Source organism: Salvelinus namaycush, chromosome 20 (genome assembly GCF_016432855.1).
Source record: "Salvelinus namaycush isolate Seneca chromosome 20, SaNama_1.0, whole genome shotgun sequence".
NCBI lineage: Eukaryota > Metazoa > Chordata > Actinopteri > Salmoniformes > Salmonidae > Salvelinus > Salvelinus namaycush.
Window position 1 is genome coordinate 34244671 of NC_052326.1, and position 20590 is coordinate 34265260.

Consider the following 20590-nt stretch of genomic DNA (forward strand, 5'->3'; position numbering starts at 1 on the left):
TGATTGTCTGTAGACCCTGCCACATATGTCTCGTGTCTGAGCCGTTGAATGGCGACTCCACTTTGTCTCTGTACTCCGAATACCTCTTCTCCGCCGGCGGTGTTTTGGAGCAGCCTCTGGAATAAGTTCAATTGCCCTGGGGGGTACGAACAAAGGATCAAATTCCGGAAAGTCGTATTGCTGGTCGTAATGCTGGTGTGTTAGTGCCGCTCTGATATCCAAAAGTTATTTCCGGCTATATGTAATAACACAAAAAAATGTCTGGCTTAATAATGTAATGTAATAACCTGACTAGATCATAAAGGAACAATTGTTCAGACAGAGAATTGAGTTTACAAATTTACGGTTTATTAACCCAACTTTACACAGGCTACTGTTTGGCCGTAGCCCACGACAAATAAATGAAAGATACCCTTTAAACCAACTATAACCTTCTCTTGTGAAGGCCAGACGTAAGAGAGAGAACAATGGCTAAACCTGGTCTTAACTTCTAATGCTCCATCCCCCTGCCCAACCCCCCTCCACACCACTTCGCCAACCACCAGGATGCCCTGCATCAGAACATTCCAGGCATTCCCGTGATTGGCAGATAGCAGGTTGATTGGCATGGCGGACCCCGTGAACACTGGGTACTGGTAAGTACAACACAACCAACTAATAGCCTAACACATAACACACAGCTGTCTGTACGGATCGCTACAGTAAGAAATAACAAAATACTGCAAAGTGGCTTAGGAGCTAGAAGCAGAACTGCCTTATCTGTCGGCGCCATCTTACTGATAAGATAAGGTGTTTCTGTTTATTATTTTTAAAACATTTGCATTTTTTTTTGTCATTATGGGTTATGTGTGTAGATTGCTGAGGATTTTTAAAATTTAATCCATTTTAGAATAAGGCTGTAACATAACAAAATGTAGAAAAAGTCAAGGGGTCTGAATACTTTCCGAAGGTATTGTACATATTACCTCGTACCCCTGCACATTGACGCGGTACTGGTACTCCTTGTACATAGTAACGTTATTGTTACCTATTCTGTTACTATTTTCTATTTATGTTCGCTAACTTTCTTACTTTTTAACCCCGCATTGTTGGGAAAGGGCTCGTAAGTAAGCATTTCACGGTAAGTTCTACACCTGTTGTATTCAGCACATGTGAAAAATACAATTTGATTTGAGGAGTGCATGAGTGTGTCCGGCCTACGCCACAACTTTAAATACAGACCTACAGCTGTGTTTTATTGCGTGTGTGCATGCTTGCACGTGTGTGTGTGTGCATATGTGCTGGGGGATGGAGTGTCAGGTATTAGGTATTATTGACATGGTGATTTATTTCAATGTTCTAATCAATGAGAATCATTAACAATAACTCAACTCCCTATGTGAGCACGGAAGGAGAGAATTCAGCATCTTTCAGATGTCTGTGTGCGTGTGTGCATGAATGTATCTATGTATGATGAATGTGTGTTTAATACTCAGTGTACCAGTCACACAATCAGAAAAACACCAATCCTCTCTCTATCTCTCAACGTAATTCAATTACAATTCAAGGGCTTTATTGGCATGGGAAAGATAAGATAACATTGCCAAAGCAATTGAAGTAGATAATTAACAAAAGTGAAATAAGCAATACAAATTTACAGTAAACATTACTCTCACAGAAGTTCCAAAAGAATAAAGACATTTCAAATGCAATATTATGTCTATATACAGTGTTGTAATGATGTGCAAATTGTTAAAGTACAAAAGGGAAAATAAACATAAATATGGGTTGTATTTACAATGGTGTTTGTTCTTCACTGGTTGCCCTTTTTCTTGTGGCAACAGGTCACAAATCTTGCTGCTGTGATGGCACACTGTGGTATTTCACCCAGTGGATATGGGAGTTTATCAAAATTGGGTTTGTTTTCAAATTCTTTGTGGATCTGTGTAATCTGAGGGAAATATGTGTCTCTAATATGGTCATACATTTGGCAGGAGTTTAGGAAGTGCAGCTCAGTTTCCACTTCATTTTGTGGGCAATGTGCACATAGCCTGTCTTCTCTTGAGAGCCAGGTCTGCCTACGGTGGCCTTTCTCAATAGCAAGGCTATGCTCACTGAGTCTGTACATGCTTTCCTTAAGTTTGGGTCGGTCACAGTGGTCAGGTATTCTACTACTGTGTACTCTCTGTTTAGGGCCAAATAGCATTCTTTGTTAATTATTTCCAATGTGTCAAGTAATTATATATTTGTTTTCTCATGATTTGGTTGGGTCTAATTGGGGTCTCTCTCTTCACACACACACACACACACACACGCACACGCACAATCCGCAGGGGAATACAGGCTCCTCTCTGACACGTCATGATTGGTCACTTTTTGCCTCTCTCCCTTCCTGCTTAAATAGTTTTTAACAAAAGAGAGGGATGGAGAGGGGGAGGGGAGGAGTGGATGGGGGAGGGGATGTATGTGCTGCTCTGTTGTCACTAGGGGAGCGAGAAGGAGGGGTAGAGTGGGAGAGCAGAGAAGGATAGAGTCCCAGAAGTGGAAAAACACTGCCTTACTGTGTGGGTCATTCTATTGGCTTCCAGATAGAACCCATCATATCAAGGAAATACAAGCATGAGCAGGTAGGCTTGGATTTTGTTTTAGAGCATTTCCTCCTTTCCTTCTGTTTCTTTCTTCTTCCTGCTTTATTTCTCTCCCATACCAACAGATTCTTTATCCCTCTTGTTTGTCTTATCACACTGTGCTCTCCACATTCCTCCTCTTTTCTGCTTTTCTCTTCTCTCACTCCCGTAACCGGTTTTGTGTTGTCACTATATTTCTTCCCCTCTAAACCTGCTGTTGAATTAAGATAGCTTTCTCCTCTCATACAAATATTCAAAATGATTCTCAATCTTTATTAACATGTTTTTTTTCTCTCTACCATCTCACTGTGTACATACTGGTTGAATCAACGTTGTTTCCAACCAACATGGAATAAACGTTGAATTGATGTCAGTGCCCAGTGGGATGTGTCTATTATGTAAATGTTGATCATCTCATATATTCCCAGATTCCTCAGTTATCTTTATATTTTTATCCTGCTTCCTGTATTTTTGCTTTGTATGGGAATAACACATCTGCATTCTTCAACACTTGACAAAGTACAAAGTTCTGATTGCTGTTTTTGGTGCGTGTGTGTAACTGTGCTAATGTGTGAGGAGGCGTTGGTGGGTGCAGAGAATTGGAAACTCTTTAGTCTTTTTTCTTCTGATGGTGGTGTTGCTGTTTTGCAATCAGAGGGCAGAAGCTTTTCCCTTCCTTTCCGAGCATTTGGCACTGCGGTAACACACACACACACACACACACACACACACACACACACACACACACACACACACACACACACACACACACACACACACACACACACACACACACACACACACACACACACACACACACAGCACTATATTTTGTTTGGTTTAAATTGTGCACGTGTCTTTCATGAAGAGTACGTCCATTCCTGTTAGCTCCAATAATATACCTAATGTGTACAAAAATACTCATGTTTTTCCAGTGTTTTTGTTTTAGATTTCTCTCAATTACATTAATCCTTTCCGTCATAGTAATTATGTATTAGTAGTAAGTAGTATTACTGACAATTTTTTTAATGAATTTGACATGCAAGTGAGCTAGTGAGTTAGTGAGTGAGGGAGCATTAATGTGCTCAAAGATGAGAATAAGTGTTTGCATTTGGGTCACTTCAATGTGAATATACAACCAGTGAGTGAATACAGCTTTTTGATGTGATTACATACATAGGTGTGTGTTGTATTTTTCCAGCGCTGTCTAACTCCCTGCTCTCTCTCCTTGGCAGTCATCAGTGTGTAGGAGTAGTGGAGGTTGCTGAGGCTAGCCATGGAGTGGTGTATCATAACAAACACTGACAGACCCACTCAGAGAGCCAGCAGCAGCGCAGGACCAGCCAGCAGCAGAATGTGTAACGTGTGTCCCCCTCCCACCAACTCTGAGTGGACTCAGTACTCTCCTCTTTACCAGGGAGCAGGGCTGCAAGATGCTCAGTCCTGTCACCCCCTACAGAAAGAGCTTGGTTGCTCTCCTTCCCTCTCTGTTCTCTCAATGAAAGGCCACTATTAAAACAACAATGATCTTCCTGTCCAATGTATTGGGGTAGAGAATATCCTATTTATCGTCTCCTCCATGTGAGTGAGGTGTGCTGGTACAGTCAGGCTGGGACTGACAATGTCACAGTGAGCAGTCCCACCTCGTTATGTATTTTATGCCCTGTGTCCATTCACAGATGGTCAAATTAGCCCTGCCCCCCTGGACTTTGCCACCGTACCCTTTCCTATCTCCTGGTGTAAAACTAGACCAATTCATGGATTGCCTCTGTGGACATTATTATGTTGTATGTTTTGGATGTTATTCATTTTACATACTTAATAGGACACAAAAAGTCTGGTATTTTTGTGTGAGATGCATTCCCATAAATGGGTGTGTATTGTTGGTGAAAGCTGTGTAGATTGTTACGCTTCAATATGCGTGTGTGCTTTGCATGAGGGGTCTCTAAGCCAAGCTAATGAATATGCTCATATTGACTGAGGTTATTGATTAGAAGAAGGTTTAACAGGATTACCACGCTAACATGATTGAAATAAGGACTCCTGCTAAGCTAAGAGAAAGATACTATAGGCATATTTTCCCAAATTGGATTTTGTGGTTCTTTGAAAAGAAAGAGTGAGTTATGTGAACACACATGACTTGTGTATGAAATGAGTTTGCCTAGCGTACATCTGTAACATTCCTGTTTTTTAAAGACTCACACACACACACAGTTGTCATAATTAGGAGTGTGTGATATAAATGTGATAGTGAATAGCTTGTGTGGCCCGTAGGTAAACAGCCCAGGGTGAAGTGGTTCTGTGAATGAGAATCAGGTCGTTAGTGACGGGGTGTCAATGAGCGTTAATTAAACTGGTGTGTAGGGATTCACACACAGGAACGCATGCTCGCACACACACTTTCTCGCTCTCTGTCAGACACACACAAACGTGCACATCAGGCCAACATAGTGTTCATGACAGCTCGTTAAGCAAATTTGAGTCCAGCTCATTTAAGGTCCTCATTAGGTGGTAAAGGCTTATATTGCAGAGAGAGAGAGCGAGAGAGAGAGAGGCAGATGGTCAGGAGGAGGGACTGGTCAGCTGCAGGCTGATATATGAGTGGACACAATGAGCAGAGGCCAGGCAGCTCCGGCCACATGTGTGGGTGAGCTGAAAGAGACAGAGTGTGGGGGAGGGGTGGCCTAAACTACACAGGCATGGATGGACACACTGAGGGAGAGGGGGGCACAGAAGAGGTGTAGCGGGAAAGAGGTAGAAAGATAGAATGGAAAATAGAACAAGAGCCCTGTTTAACCAAAACCAATGTTCAAAGTAAAACAGCTTTCACACTAAAAAGTTTGCTGCTCCAGTATGACAGGGTAACTTTTAGCTTTTCAGGCAGTAGCTGTGCGAGCCAACTTCAAATGATCTATTGCATGCATGTTTTATTTTAAGAGGATCTGATGGTATGTAGATTGACATCACTGTGGCCCTATGGAGGACATGCCCTGCTAAAAAACCCAGGATAGAGGGGGAAATGGGAGAGGGGAAGAAAATAAGTGACACAACATTAGCTTCTTCTCTGACAGGCTTGATTGGCCAGTAAAGTATCTAGTGCTTGTGGGCCATGCATCCAATGCTTATACAGTACATAGCATATAGTTTCAGTGTCTGTGGTGTTTTTAGTATGAATCTAAGGTAGTTCGTGTGTATTGTATGGATCTTTGTGGCCATAATGGTCCACTGGTTAAATCAATGTTGTTTCTACGTCATTTCATTGAAATGACGTCGAACCAATCTGGAATAGACATTCAATTGACATCTGTGCCCAGTGGGGAGTGGTTGTTGGAGGGTGGGCGGTCCACAGAGTCCTTACGGGCGTCCCTGTATATTAATGTCCCATTGGTCCTCTGATGCGTTCCGTATTGATCCAACCAATGGCTTGAATTAGTACTAACGAATACAAATCACCCAATAATGAGTGACCAGCTGATAGAGCGTGATTAATCAGGGCCCTAAACAAACACTTTATTTTTTTTGCTGTCCTCTCATCTCTCTCGGTCTCTCTCTCTTGCATATGGTGAGGATATGTGCTGTGTAAATATATCTCAGGTTGAATTCCAGACATTCCAACAACCCGAGTTATCTGCAGGATGACCGGGATTCTCTCTCACTCTGGCCGCTCGGCCGGCCTGCACGGACCACTCAAACTTTACATCCTGATCTTTACGACTGGCACAGACCTATCTGTGTATCTCAGTCAAACACAACACATTAACACAGGTCAACTATCTCAGCTACAGTGTACAGTACCAGTAAAATGTTTGGACACACCTATTCATTCAAGGGTTTTTCTTTCTTTAAATTATTTTCTACATTGTAGAATAATAGTGAAGACATCAAAATGAAATAACACCTATGGAATCATGTAGTAACCAAAACAAAGTGTTAAACAAATCAAAATATATTTTATATTTTATATTCTTCAAAGTAGTCACCCTTGGCCTTGATGACAGCTTTGCACACTCTTGCCATTCTCTCAACCAGCTTCGTGAGGAATGATTTTCCCACAGCCTTGAAGGAGTTCCCCAATATGCTGAGCACTTGTTGTCTGCAGTTCCTTCACTCTGCGGTTAAACTCATCCCAAACCATCTCAATTGGGTTAAGGTTGGGTGATTGTGTAGGCCAGGTCATCTGATGCAACACTCCATCACTCTCCTTCTTGGTCAAATAGCCCTTACACAGCCTGGAGGTGTGTTTTGGGTCATTGTCCTGTTGAAAAACAAATTATAGTCCCACTAAGCGCAAACCAGATGGGACGGTGTATCCCTGCAGAATGCTGTGGTAGCCATGCTGGTAAAGTGTGCCTTGCATTCTAAATAAACCACAGACAGTGTCACCAGCAAAGCACCCCCACACCATCACACCTCCTGCTCTATTTGTGGGAACCACACATGCGGAGATCATCCGTTCACCTACTCTGCATCTCACAAAGACACGGCGGTTGGAACCAAAAATCTCAAATTTGGACTCATCATACCAAAGGACAGATTTCTACTGGTCTAATGTCCATTGCTCGTGTTTCTTGGCCCAAGCAAGTCTCCTTTTCTTATTGGTGTCCTTTAGTAGTGGTTTCTTTGCAACAATTCAACCATGAACTTGACCACTAGGGCTCCCGAGTGGCACAGCAGTCTAAGGCACTGCATCTCAGTGCAAGAGGCGTCACTACATTCTCTGGTTTGAATCCAGGCTGTATCACATCCGGCCATGATTGGGAGTCCCATAGGGCGGCGCACAATTGGCCCAGCGTCGCCCGGGTTTGGCAGGGGTAGGCCGTCATTGTAAATAAGAATTTGTTCTTAACTGACTTGCCTAGTTAAATAAAGGTTCAAATAATAATAATAAAGTCCTGATTCACGCAGTCAACTTTGAACAGTTGATGTTGAGATGTGTCTGTTACTTGAACTCTGAAGCATTTATTTGGGCTGCCATTTCTGAGGCTGGTAACTCTAATGAACTTATCCTCTGCATTAGAGGTAACTCTGGGTCTTCCTTTCCTGTGGCGATCCTCATGAGAGCCAGTTTCATCATAGCGCTTGATGGTTTTTGCAACTGCACTTGAAGAAACTTTCAAAGTTCTTGGCATTTTCCACATTGACTGACCTTCATGTCTTAAAGTAATGATGGACTGTCATTTCTCTTCGCTTATTTGAGCTGTTCATGTGCCCCTCCCCCCGCCTCCCTGCCTTTCTCTCTCCACTATTCATCTGATTAACCCTTAATTGCTAATACTGACCATGGAGTGGACCGCTACCAAGAGGGGGAAAGAATTCACACCAGCAGCTCTTCTGCTCGCATCAATCATGTGCATGTACATAACTCTGGCCCATAGGTTGAATGATCAGATTCTTTCATTTAGATTAGAAGCATTATCTTATTCTGAATAAGAGTGTGTGTTGATTGTTGAAAAGGTTGAACATCTGAAAATGAGGAACATCATCAGTGGGTTTGGTCTCTCCAGTCTTAGTGATTTGTGGTGTTGTGAGTTCTAGAGAACACAAACCTGAACAGCACATATTATGTCTCTGCTGGCTGTGGAATGGTAATTTGCACACTGGTCATCGTTGGTGATTGACGGTAGGTATAGGGAGAGAGAGAGACCGAGAGAGAGAGAGAGAGAGCAGAAGCTAAATCATCGCTCTACCCGGCTATGTAATTAGGACCAGTCCAGCGAGACTAAGCTGCTCTCTCACAGGCTGGCTGCAGTGGAGTGGAGTGGAGGGGGGAGGGGGGGGTCAGATCTTCGGACAGAGTGGATGGTGTTGAAAGCTGGACTAGGGGGGGGGGGGCACATACTAGCCATCCTCTGATTGGATTGATCAAGCTCTTGTTTACAAGCCCTCTGTTCCCTGTTCGTTGCTCAGGCACACACACATGCACAATATGCCTGTTTTACTGGCCCCCTGGTCCCATGAGGTGTGTTGGATCCATGTGAGGGCCTTAGTCCTTGAGGCAGGAAAACAAAAGCTGGGGTGTAGAGTTAGCCTTGACCCCCGGGGAGCAGGAGGAGGCTGGTGTGTGTGTGTGAGTGAGTGACAGGGAGAGTGTGTGAACAGGGGGGCTGTAACTCTATCTCACTTCCTCCAGGTCTCAGATTTCAGGAGCCACTATCCTTTTGGGACTACTCATTACACACACACACACACACACACACACACACACACACACACACACACACACACACACACACACACACACACACACACACACACACACACACGTCTTGTAAACTGTCAGTACTGCTGGTGGATATATGGAGCTGGTGGTCTGAGTTAGTGAGATGTTTGAGTTCTTATAGGATCTGCTGTCAGACAATAGGGTCCCTGTGGCTTTGTTAGGGGACGTGGGGAGACAATAGGAGCTGAGGGACAGGCTGGACACAGAGAGAGAAGGTTCCTCTGCTCAAAACAGCTGTTTCTGTTTGGGGTCCCCACGACAGTGTCGCACGTACACCACACGGATACATACACACAAACACACTCAGTCAACTCTCATTTGCACAACATGTTAGATCCATCCACACACTCAAAACATTGGGTTAGGGTCTGGGTTAGGTCTAAACGTCGGAACTGCATTGTTGGTTAAGGGCTTGCAAGTAAGCACAGTAAAGTCTACACTTGTTGTATTCGGCACATGTGACAAATAAAGTTTGATTTGATTATAGAACCAGAGTTTAGTAAACGGTTAGAATCATGCAATGCACACAAGTAGCACTATTTGGAACCAGTGTCTTGAAACAATGTTGCGCTACAGTATAAGTCACTGTTTCATACTTCTGACATCATTCAATCCATCATGAGATACTATAGCGCAAATCCTAATTTCAGATATGCGTGCATAATTTCAAACTTTCGAACAAACCTCCCATTGACATTTCAAACATGCGTAAAGCATCCTATTTACGCACATTTAAATATCAATAGGAGGTTTGTGCGAACAATTGAGTTCGAACAAATTGAGAACACATTTTGTCTCTGCCATGTTTTGTATGATCACCCAGAGTGAAGTTTCAACGCCCTTCAAAATCATAAACAACAAGAATATGCTTCCAACAACAGGACAGCAATAGATGAGAAACAAAAAACACACATACCTAATGATTAAAAAGCCATTAGAAAGTGGGCCCTCCTCCATACCCTACTCCCCATACATCCTCTGCTACAGATAGCTGTGTTATATACTCACTGTTTTCCCTAATCCTTCCTGCAATCTCCTCACCCTCCTTTATGAATCACTACTACTGTAAGCATAGACATGTTTGTGCACACAAACACACAAGTACTGTATGCATGCGCAAAAAAAATCACACACACACACACACACACTAGCTTTGCATCTCCTAATCCATAATTGTGTTGTTGTGATGGTCTCCAGTCCAGTCGGGACCAGTCTGATCCTGATTCCCGACTTCATTCAGTCTTCAGACAGTTTGAGTGTAGATTAGGTTTACAGAACATAGATTAAGCCTGGTACAGTAGAAAATGTCTCATCTTGATTAGAGAGGGCTCCCATCTCAGTGAGAATTACTCAGACTGTGTGTGTTTGTGTATATCCCCATGTACAGTGTATGTGCATGTGTGGGTCAGTCTGTGTCTCGGAGAGTGTGTATGTGTATAGGTGTGTTTCCCTTGAAGTCACTTTGTGTAAGCCTTTGTATGTACACTCTAGTATACTGTAGATGTGTCCGTGTGGATTGTGTTTATTCTTTCCCTCGATTTAACCCTGATCCAACACAGACTCTCAAAACCAGGTCAGCTGGTCGGGAGCTTCAAGACTGAACAAAGCTCCGTCGCTAAAGAGTGTGTATTTGTGTGCGTGTACTTTTGTGGGGGTGCAATGTTTGAGCGCGGCTTTATCGACTGTGCCAGAAGTGGTGTGTTTGTTGTTGAGCTGGGGACGGGGACAGTCCCATGACTGGCTGGAATTCCCTGGAGCACAGACACATTTCCAGAGGGGATTGGGACTTGGCTCCCAGTGAGTGCGGGATTTAGTCACAAATTGACCAGGACCAACAGAAGGGCCGCTAAACGATCCACATGTTGATCCCTAAATTATACAATCACAGTCCCATAATTCCATTCATCCAATCCTGAGATCCCAGTCGTCTAACCCCTCCCCAGCCAAGTCCCAATCCCCCCTGTAAATGTGTCTGTAATCCAGGGAATTCCAGCCAGTCATTGGACTGTCCCTGTCCACAGCTCAACAAACACACTACTTCTGGCACAAATCGATAAAGCCGTGTTCAAACATTGTACTCCCACAAATGTATGGGCACACAAAAACACTGTTAAGTGTATGGAGAGAGCAGACAGTCAGATGTAGGCACCAGACGCTACAGAGTTGTAGTGTAAACAAATTCAACACTGAGCTCATAAACGCTCACCTCCACGCAACTAACTAGTATAGGGGAGACTGGTAAAGCATGTGAACAACCATAGGTTTCTCTTTGCTCCCTCTCTCCCCCCTCTCTGTCTCCACCTTTCTCTCTCTCTTTCCCCTCTTTCCCTCTTTCCCTCTTTCCCTCTTTCCCTCCCTCCCCCTCTCAGTTCTGTTGTAGTCCCTCTGGCCCAGGCTCAAAGGGTCAGGACAGTTTAATAATACTCTGCAATGCCTGGAATGTCAGCCTAATGCCTGCTCAAAGACATGCAGCCTGCAAAGCCAATCAAAACGGTTGATCACTGCACCAACGGAAACCACTGCACTAATGTGCGTGTGTGAGTGTGTATGCGGTTGTTTGTATGTGTGTGTGTGTTCGTGTTAGAATGAGTAGAGTGGGGGTCTCACACACAGAGCCCCGTACAGAGGGACAACAATGATCCCAGTGAGAGAGCAGGACAGAGGGGAGCGGGGCGGCTGATAGGGGCTTATCGCCCTGGAGACCAGGCCAGGGGCTGTGTTGTTCATGACGATTAGGCATGGAGGAGCTCAGAACACAAGGTACCCTCCGCGGGTAGAACTGTAGGAGCAGTGTGGGGCACTGGGGAGAAGAGGGATTGCTAAGCAAAGACATGATAATGGGCTCTGCTGGTCAGCGGGACTGTAATGTTTTTTAGAAAATCTTATTTCCTTGGGTTTTCAAGTGAGAAAGAAGTCAATCTCCATGAAACCTTGAGTAAAGTGGAACTTTGTTGTATTTTATCTTGTATAAACTCAATCTATTTGCATTTAGTTAGTGTATTACCAGTGTGGTATGGTTATCTGAACCTGAATAATTTGCAGTTATCTCTGCTCTAAAACTGGACTGATGGGTTTTGTATTTATTATGGATCCCCATTAGTTCCTGCCAAGGCAGCAGCTACGCTTCCTGGGGTCCAGCAACATTAAGGCAGTTATATACAATTACAAAAATTATATGACATTACATTTCATAACACTTTCACAACACATTAAGTGTGTTCCCTCAGGCCACTACTCTACTACCACATATCTACAATACAAAATCCATGTGTACGTGTGTAGAGTGTGTGTCTTATCATGTGTAGGTGTGTCTGTACCTGTGTGTGTGTGTCTCTTCACGGTCCACGCTGTTCCATAAGGTGTATTTTTTATCTGATTCTACTGCTTGCATCAGTTACATGATGTGGAATAGAGTTCCATGTACTCATGGCTCTATGTAGTACTGTGCGCCTCCCATAGTCTGTTGTTGACTTGGGGATTGTGAAGAGACCTCTGGTGGCATGTCTTGTGGGGTATGCATGGGTGTCCACGTTGTGTTCTAGTAGTTTAAACAGACATTTTGGTGCATTCAGCATGTAAACACTTCATACAAAAACAAGTAGTGATGAAGTCAATCTCTCCACTTTGAGCCATGAGAGATTTACATGCATATTATTAATGTTAAATCTCCATGTACATTTAAGGGTCAACCGTGATGCCCTGTTCTGAGCCAATTGTAATTTTCCGAGGTCTCTCTTTGTGGCACCTGACAAAATGTAATACGTGGTGAATAACCATGCTCTCCCTGTCCTCTCTCTGTGGGTCTGTAGGTCTGTTGAAGATGCACTGGTCTCCGGAGCACGCGGCCCCCCTGTCCCAGTGGCCTGAGCAGCACCTGGATGTGTCTTCCACCACCTCCCCTCCCTCTGCCCACAAACACGACTCACGTGGTTACACCACTGCAGCCGGATACCCCTGGGCCAGCGACGACATCTCTGCCCTCACCGCCTCTTCCTTGTTAAAACGCTATGCCGAAAAGTACTCAGGCCTGGAGCTGCCCTACGAAAGGCCTGCCCCAGGGGCTTACTCAGAGCTTGGGACCTTCCTGAAGAGTGAGACTGAGCCCTGGGCCCTGGGGCAGGGCATGGAGTGCTACCCTGCGCTGGAGGCCCTGGCAGCAGGGGCCAAAGTGGGATCAGCATCAGTGGGCCTCCCTGGCACGGGCAGTGTGACGGTGGTGAACAGTAACTTGACCTCTGACCCTGGGTATAGTGGTGGTGGCTCCTGTAATGGCCCCCCCACTCAGGACTACCCCCTCTCCTACAACAGCACCTACCTCTCCTCAGGATACTGCCTCCAGCCCGGCTCAGCACTTCCCCCAGCCTCTCTGCAAACCACCCCCACCCTGGTGTCCAGCTACAACCCTACCAACCCTGTATACAACTACCCGCCAGGCTGCTACCCCCACCTCCAGACCAGCCTGGCAGCCAGCTACAGCCACAGCCACCCCAGTGCCTCCTACCTCCCCTCTGGGCTGAGCACCCCTACCCCCCTGACCCCCCGGTCCACCATGGAGGGGGGCAGCTATGGCTACCCCAGTCACAGCCTAGGGTCCGGCTCTGAGACAGGAGGGCCGCTGAAACGCAAGGCCTTTGAGATGGCGGAAGAGGGGGAGGAGGGAGGAGGAGATGGCTCGCGGTACAGGAAGTACGGCAACGGCCACAGCAAGAGCCACGGCAATGGTCACGGCAACGACTACGACATAGCGGGCTCAGAAGTCCAGGCCTACAAGCCCGGCAAGCCTCTGGTGTCGCCTCCTTATGGTGGGCAGGGGGAGTACAGCCCCTCCTCAGGCCTAGGGGGGGAGAGTGGGGGAGGAGGGGAACATGGCTTCCCCCATCAGAGGCTGGCCATGAAGATGCCTGTGTCACATGCACGATCTGAGGACCCAACTGGAGGACGCTAGTTCAGGCACTTGAAAGGAAAAAACTCTCTGGGGGTCCCTCGGTTTTATTGGCATTTGAAAACCAAGTAGAGTACTTACTCTGACAAAAACTGGGGGAAATAATAATTGGATTTTGCAATGAGAGGTCATGTGATCTAACCAGAAAGGAGAGAAAATGGCAAATGACTTGAATCCGCCTCCTATCTTATATCATTTTCATTCTTAGATTTTCTCCAAAGAGTCAAGGGGCACTTTGTCCTGTATGGGTATGGTGGGGTGGTGTGAGGACAGAGGGAGGGATCTAGATGGATAGGGCTAAATCAGGCAGTCAATGGATTACCGACCGCTTCTCTCAGGATCCTATTTATTTCCCAATCTGCTACGACAGTGACATTGCAATGTTGTTTTGAAGAGTTGCTCTCTTAATTGGAGTGGCCACTTGATATGGAAAGGACGTTTGACTCTATTACCTCCTACAGCACCATAAGAATCATAACCTTTCAGACCAAAAAGTAGAGAAGAACATAATTGATGTGATGTACTTTAATAACATGACACCACGAGCACAATGACAGCTCTTCTGAGGCTTGGTGCCTCTATACAACTCGCTTTGAAACGAATGTCCCCCTCTCCCCCCTTCCCTTTTCCCTGTTTTCTTTTGACAGTGTTTCTATGTTATTTCTCCATCTTTCTCTCCATTTTCACCATGTTTTCCCTTCTCTGCTTTTTCTCACTTTGTTTCACTCACTCACTCTTTCTTTTTCTGTTAAAGCTGCAATATGTAACTTTTTGGGCAACCTGACCAAATTCACATAGAAATGTGAGTTATAGATATGTTATTCTCATCGAAAGCAAGCCTAAGAAGCAGTAGATCTATTCTATGTGTGCTATTTCTATACTTCCCGTTCTTTAGTTTTTGCTTCTTTTACTTTCGGTTTTGTACAACAGCTTTAAACAGCTGAAAATACAATATTTTTGGTTATTGAAAATATATTTCACAACAGTTTAGATGGTACAATGATTCTCTATACTATGCATTGCTTATTTTGTCAAAAACTGAAATTAGGTTAACTGTTGTTCATTATGCAGTGTTACATGCAGCTCTATCAATACATTCAAATACTTAAACCTGCAGAAAGAGATACTTGTAGAAACAGACTCGAGAGAGAGAATTTTAACTACAGCATATAAACTCATCAAAAAAAGAAAAGTCCTCTCACTATCAACTGCGTTAATTTTCAGCAAACTTAACATGTGTAAATATTTGTATGAACATAACATTCAACAACTGAGACATACACTGAACCAGTTCCATAGACATGTGACTAACAGAAATGGAATAATGTGTCCCTGAGCAAAGGGGGGGGAGGGGGGGGGTGTCAAAATCAAAAGTAACAGTCAGTATCTGGTGTGGCCACCAGCTGCATTAAATACTGCAGTGCATCTCCTCCTCATGGACTGCACCAGATTTGCCAGATCCAGGCTCTTCGCTGGCCATGGCAGAACACTGACATTACTGTCTTGCAGGAAATCACGCACAGAACGAGCAGTATGGCTGGTGGCATTGTCATGCTGGAGGGTCATGTCAAGATGAGCCTGCAGGAAGGGTACCACATGAGGGAGGAGGATGTCTTCTCTGTAACGCACAGTGTTGAGATTGCCTGCAATGACAACAAGCTCAGTCCGATGATGCTTGACACACCGCCCCAGACCATGACGGACCCTCCACCTCCAAATTGATCCCGCTCCAGAGTACAGGCCTCGGTGTAACGCTCATTCCTTCGACGATAAACGCGAATCCGACCATCACCCCTGGTGAGACAAAACCGCGACTCGTCAGTGAAGAGCACTTTTTCCCAGTCTTGTCTGGTCCAGCGACAGTGGGTTTGGTTTGCGCCCATAGCCGACGTTGTTGTCGATGAAGTCTGGTGAGGACCTGCCTTACAACAGGCCTACAAGCCCTCAGTCCTGCCTCTCTCAGCCTATTGGGGACAGCCTGAGCACTGATGGAGGGATTGTGCATTCCTGGTGTAACTCTGGCAGTTGTTGTTGCCATCCTGTACCTGTCCCGCAGGTGTTATGTTCGTACCGATCGTGTGCAGGTGTTGTTACACGTGGTCTGCCACTGCGAGGACGATCAGCTGTTCTTCCTGTCTTAGGCGTCTCACAGTACGGACATTGCAATTTATTGCTCTGGCCACATCTGCAGTCCTCATACCTCCTTGCAGCATGCCTAAGTCACGTTCACGCAGATGAGCAGGGACCCTGGGAATATTTATTTTGGTGTTTTTCAGAGTCAGTAGAAAGGCCTCTTTAGTGTCCTACGTTTTGATAACTGTGACCTTAATTGCCTACTATCTGTAAGCTGTTAGTGTCTTAACGACCGTTCCACAGGTGCATGTTCATTAAATGTTTATGGTTCATTGAACAAGCATGGGAACCAGTGTTTAAACCCTTTACAATGAAGATCTGTGAAGTTATTTTGATTTTTACAAATTATCTTTGAAAGACAGGGTCCTGAAAAAGGGGCGTTTCTTTTTTTGCAGAGTTTACTAAAGAGTACACTGTCAAACCAATGCAAATGTGCCGTTTTCATAGAGATACTCTTAGAATCCTAAAATCGGAGTCTGCTTGTGTTTTTGATGTATACATTCTTTTTTATTTTTGCCCTTTTAAAGAAATATATGTAGTCTTGTTATTGAATACTCAGGAAGATTGTTGTATTGTAAAAGAATGTATGTATGTATGTATGTATTACCTTCTGGTGTTTGTAGGGAACTTTATGGAGAATATAATGGAGTCATGGCTGGTGTAATACAGACATACTGTACACTTCAGGGAACAAAGAGCTTTTAGGGCCACCAATATTAGCGTTTGTGCGCACACACACACACACACACACACACACACACACATGCACAAACACGTCCCCACACACACTTACACATAAGCATGCACACACAGGCACGGCCACGTAGATTCAAATATTTGAACACCCACACCCAACTTGTGAATTGAAACTTGAGATTCCTACCAATGCCTGAAACGTAGAATGTAATTCAATATATTTTATTCAAAGGATAATAGATACCATAATGTACATCAATAATTTTTTTTAGATATATAAAACATATTTTCTTCATGTGTCGATTTATTTCCCATCTAGATTTCGGTGGAGTGATGATCTTCATTAAGTGTTATGTAGTTAGCAAAGTGGAAGAAACACTTTTTCTGGACAAACGTTGACAACCTGTGACAAAATGCAAATGACAACTTTCAGCCTGTAGTGCTCAAACATAAAAGCTTTGCTTGACGTCAGAAGTGAATGTCTACATCCATCAAATACCTTCCTATCAACGTACCCTAGAAATTACATTAGGTATGTTTCTGAAATGTCTTAACTCTATGTGACTATACACCTCAGTAGCAGTTCCTTTCTCCAGTCCCCCCTCTACTTTGTGTTTTCTATAGTAGCCGTGTACAGCTGCTGGGCCTCTATAGACCTCACTGTGCCTATTATAATACTGATCTATTACCTCAGGACAGTGGTGAAAACAACATCAGAGCCTCAAGAACCACCAAAAATATCACAGCTGTAGAAATAATACATTCTTCCTAAACCCCCTTTATTCTAAATATGCCAAGTTTTCATAATAGAACAAAAAAATGTTATAGCTATAGGTTAACCAGGGCATTGGATAAGCAACATAATTATTGAATATATTTGCAAAATATGTTTATTCTGTAGCTAAGGGCTATTACTGTAGCTGCTTTGTTCCAAGCAGACAGACATACTGTACATGTCCAAGGCTACCACATCATCCTGGGTATAAAGTGTGACATATATGATATCCCTCTTATACATTTGCAAACTGTTGTGGCTCAGAATCTTTATTTTTAACATTCAGTTCAATATAATTAAAAAAATCCTTCCAGATCCAGAGAACATGAACAGTATTTTGCAGAGGTTGTGCTAGTAAGTGTCCTAGGTTTCAGACCTTCATACATATTTCAGTTGTTTCAGCAGCTCTTGAATCATCTGCACCAGCAAAACATTCCCAATAACAAAATATGTACACAGTGGATTGCATCAGTGCCAAATAATAATTTAATATACACTTTTTGTTAGCATTAAACATTTACCTTTTTGTTAGCATTATAGAATTGTATCAGTTCTGAGTGCTGACTGAAGGGCTGAGAAAATAGTTTCACAATCCAGAAAATTTATGAATTGGAAAAGCGCTTAGCAACAAGTAAATTAACACTCATAATGCAATGTGCATTAAGCTTTAAGTCACAATTACTAATAATGAGGTTAGCCTGGCCTCCTTTCTTTGTTGTTGTCCCAAGTTGATGATGTTCTTCAGCGTCACCAATTTGAAGGTGTATGTGGAGATAAGTTTGTCCAACAAAAGTGGGATTTCAACACTATCTTTTTAATACAGTAGTATTATTATATCTTGTACATTCTCTAACCATTTCTACCTCATTTTGAAGACGGTCATGGAAATATTTATTTCCTGTTGTTTCACGTCTGTTATGGAATAATGATGATGATTCTTGAACTGTTTTAGTCTACCTCACAAAAGGCTATTTTAAAATAAAAATGTTTAATGGAAATGAAGAGATAATGCCCAACTCTGTCTCCAGTTTGTTTTCTTATCACCAAAATCTTGTAATTTGCAGGTCATGATGAGTGTGCCTACAACATGATGGGTACCTGGATAGCTGTTTTACTGACCTGTCCATGGGAAGAAAACACCTGGATCATTTGTGGGTTCTTTAGATGGTGGACGGATGACTCTTTATGTAGACAACACTGGATGGAGACTGATTACTCTATTGCAGATTTACTTGGATCGCGTTCCACCAATGGTTGTGTGGCCACGTCATCGACTCTGTCATCGACCGACAGATTGTTTTAACATATGATGTGGTTAGCTGATATGTAAAATATCTATCCAGGCATTTTAGGACCTGGCAGGTGTCAGCAACTTCTGAGCAGAAGAATGCGCCCATTATGAAATGACCACAGTTACAGCCATGCATCAACTCAAGTAGTTCCTGTTCTAAGTCAAACAATTAACATCTGACTAATCAGAATACAGATGAGTTGCTAGGTAGATAACCAAATACAACTGAACTACAGAACTACTGATTCAACATATTTTAATATATTTTCAATATGAAAAAACTGTACTCGAAGTGTTATTTGAAATGACCACTTTTTGTGTATTATGTTTACTGCATTTCAATACAGTCCAAAGTGTCATATATTTCAACATAATGGTAAAAATGGGGCATTTGACTCACTTTTTTTCCTACCATATCAACAACCATTTCTGTTTTTTGCATTATCCGTGTGGGTGTGGCCTGCTACAGCACATCCTGACAGGCTGTCAAAGGTACTTGGTCTATAGGTGACACCTCCCCCTCACACTGGTCTGTCTCTGTGCTGTCTGTTTCTATAGGCTGTACTCTGGGGCCCTGAAGTGACACAGATGACTGCCTATCCTGGTCAGCCTGTCCTGCTCCTGTTCTGAACCCGACGCCAAGCCTGAGTATGTCCGATGGACCGTTGAAGCTGAGCCAATCAGAGAGATCCTAGGGATCAGGAAGTCTAGTGTAAGTGATGAGTACAGAGGCAGATGGCAGGTGTATAACAACAAGAAGCATACATGGAACCTCTCTCTCTAGCTCACAACCATCACTGAGAAGGATGACGCTCTGTACAGGTGTAAAATCAACATGGAGCATGTTCAGAGACATCAGACTCCATGTGGAAGGTTAGACAAAATGTTTATTTTCATCAACTTCCTTAGCACAATCTACAACTTGCAAGATGATATACTGTATACAACTGTGCATTTTTGTGAGTAATATAATAGTGGCAAAACTTGCTCACTAACATCATAATGACAAAACCTATTACTAGTAGCCTTCTCAGGGAAGAACATATGGTGGAGAATGGCCACACACACAACACATACTCACCTACAAAATGAACCAGGGAATGTATATGTTTTTCTTGAACTGGTATCTAGATCCTGCATCATCGGTTAGGCGTTAGGGTCATCTCCTACATTCCTACTCCAATGTGTCAACAATCAGACATGTCACTGTTTGTATTCTACAGGCTGTACTCTATCAGGCCCTGAACATACAGAGATCACTGCCTTCCCAGGCCAGTCCGTTCTCCTGCCCTGCTCCTGTACTGACCCTCAGGCCAAACCTCACAGCTTCACATGGTCCGTGGGCAGTCGGCTAGCCACCAGTGACATCTGGTCCTCTCTCTCCTCTAACTGGAGTCATGTCTACAGACACAGCGTGCAGCTGTCTTCTAACAGTTCTCCTGGAGGCTCTCTCCTCCTCTCCAACTTCACTCACAGGAATGAAGGACTATACACATGCAAAATGACAAGCCATAATACCACAGCGCATAGACTCATCTTTCTCACTGGTAAGCAGACATTTAGTCATTTCGTCACTGATGGCTTTTCAAGGCTAAGCACCCCATGACAGTAAAGATACTAACAGGACAAGAGTCCAGCAGACATATTCCATACTCCCAAATTGCAGTGCTTGCCTTCCTCACATTACCCTTGGCAGTTGGGTGTTACTTCTGGATATCATTAAACTGCTGTCAAAAAGAGAACACACTACACACTGTAGTATCCCTCGTTCATGTGTAGTACTTACTATAGAACTTTGTAGTATACTATAGTAAATACTACAGTAATATCTGCAAAAACACTAGCGTCCGCAATACATTTTTTTAGCTAGTAATAATATAGTATTACATTTGCATATACCCCACCCATTCCCCTTATCCCAATTTAT

General features: G+C 43.7%; 1 protein-coding gene across 1 annotated transcript; it reads left to right on the plus strand.

The window, feature by feature from the left end:
- The first annotated feature begins 2502 nt into the window (after nucleotides 1-2502).
- LOC120065280 (fidgetin-like protein 2) lies at nucleotides 2503-15021 on the plus strand. Its single transcript, XM_039016146.1, has 2 exons — nucleotides 2503-2606; nucleotides 12636-15021. Exon 2 carries the CDS (start codon nucleotides 12647-12649, stop codon nucleotides 13769-13771), a length of 1125 nt encoding a protein of 374 aa, XP_038872074.1. The 5' UTR covers nucleotides 2503-2606; nucleotides 12636-12646; the 3' UTR covers nucleotides 13772-15021.
- Nucleotides 15022-20590: the final 5569 nt, after the last annotated feature.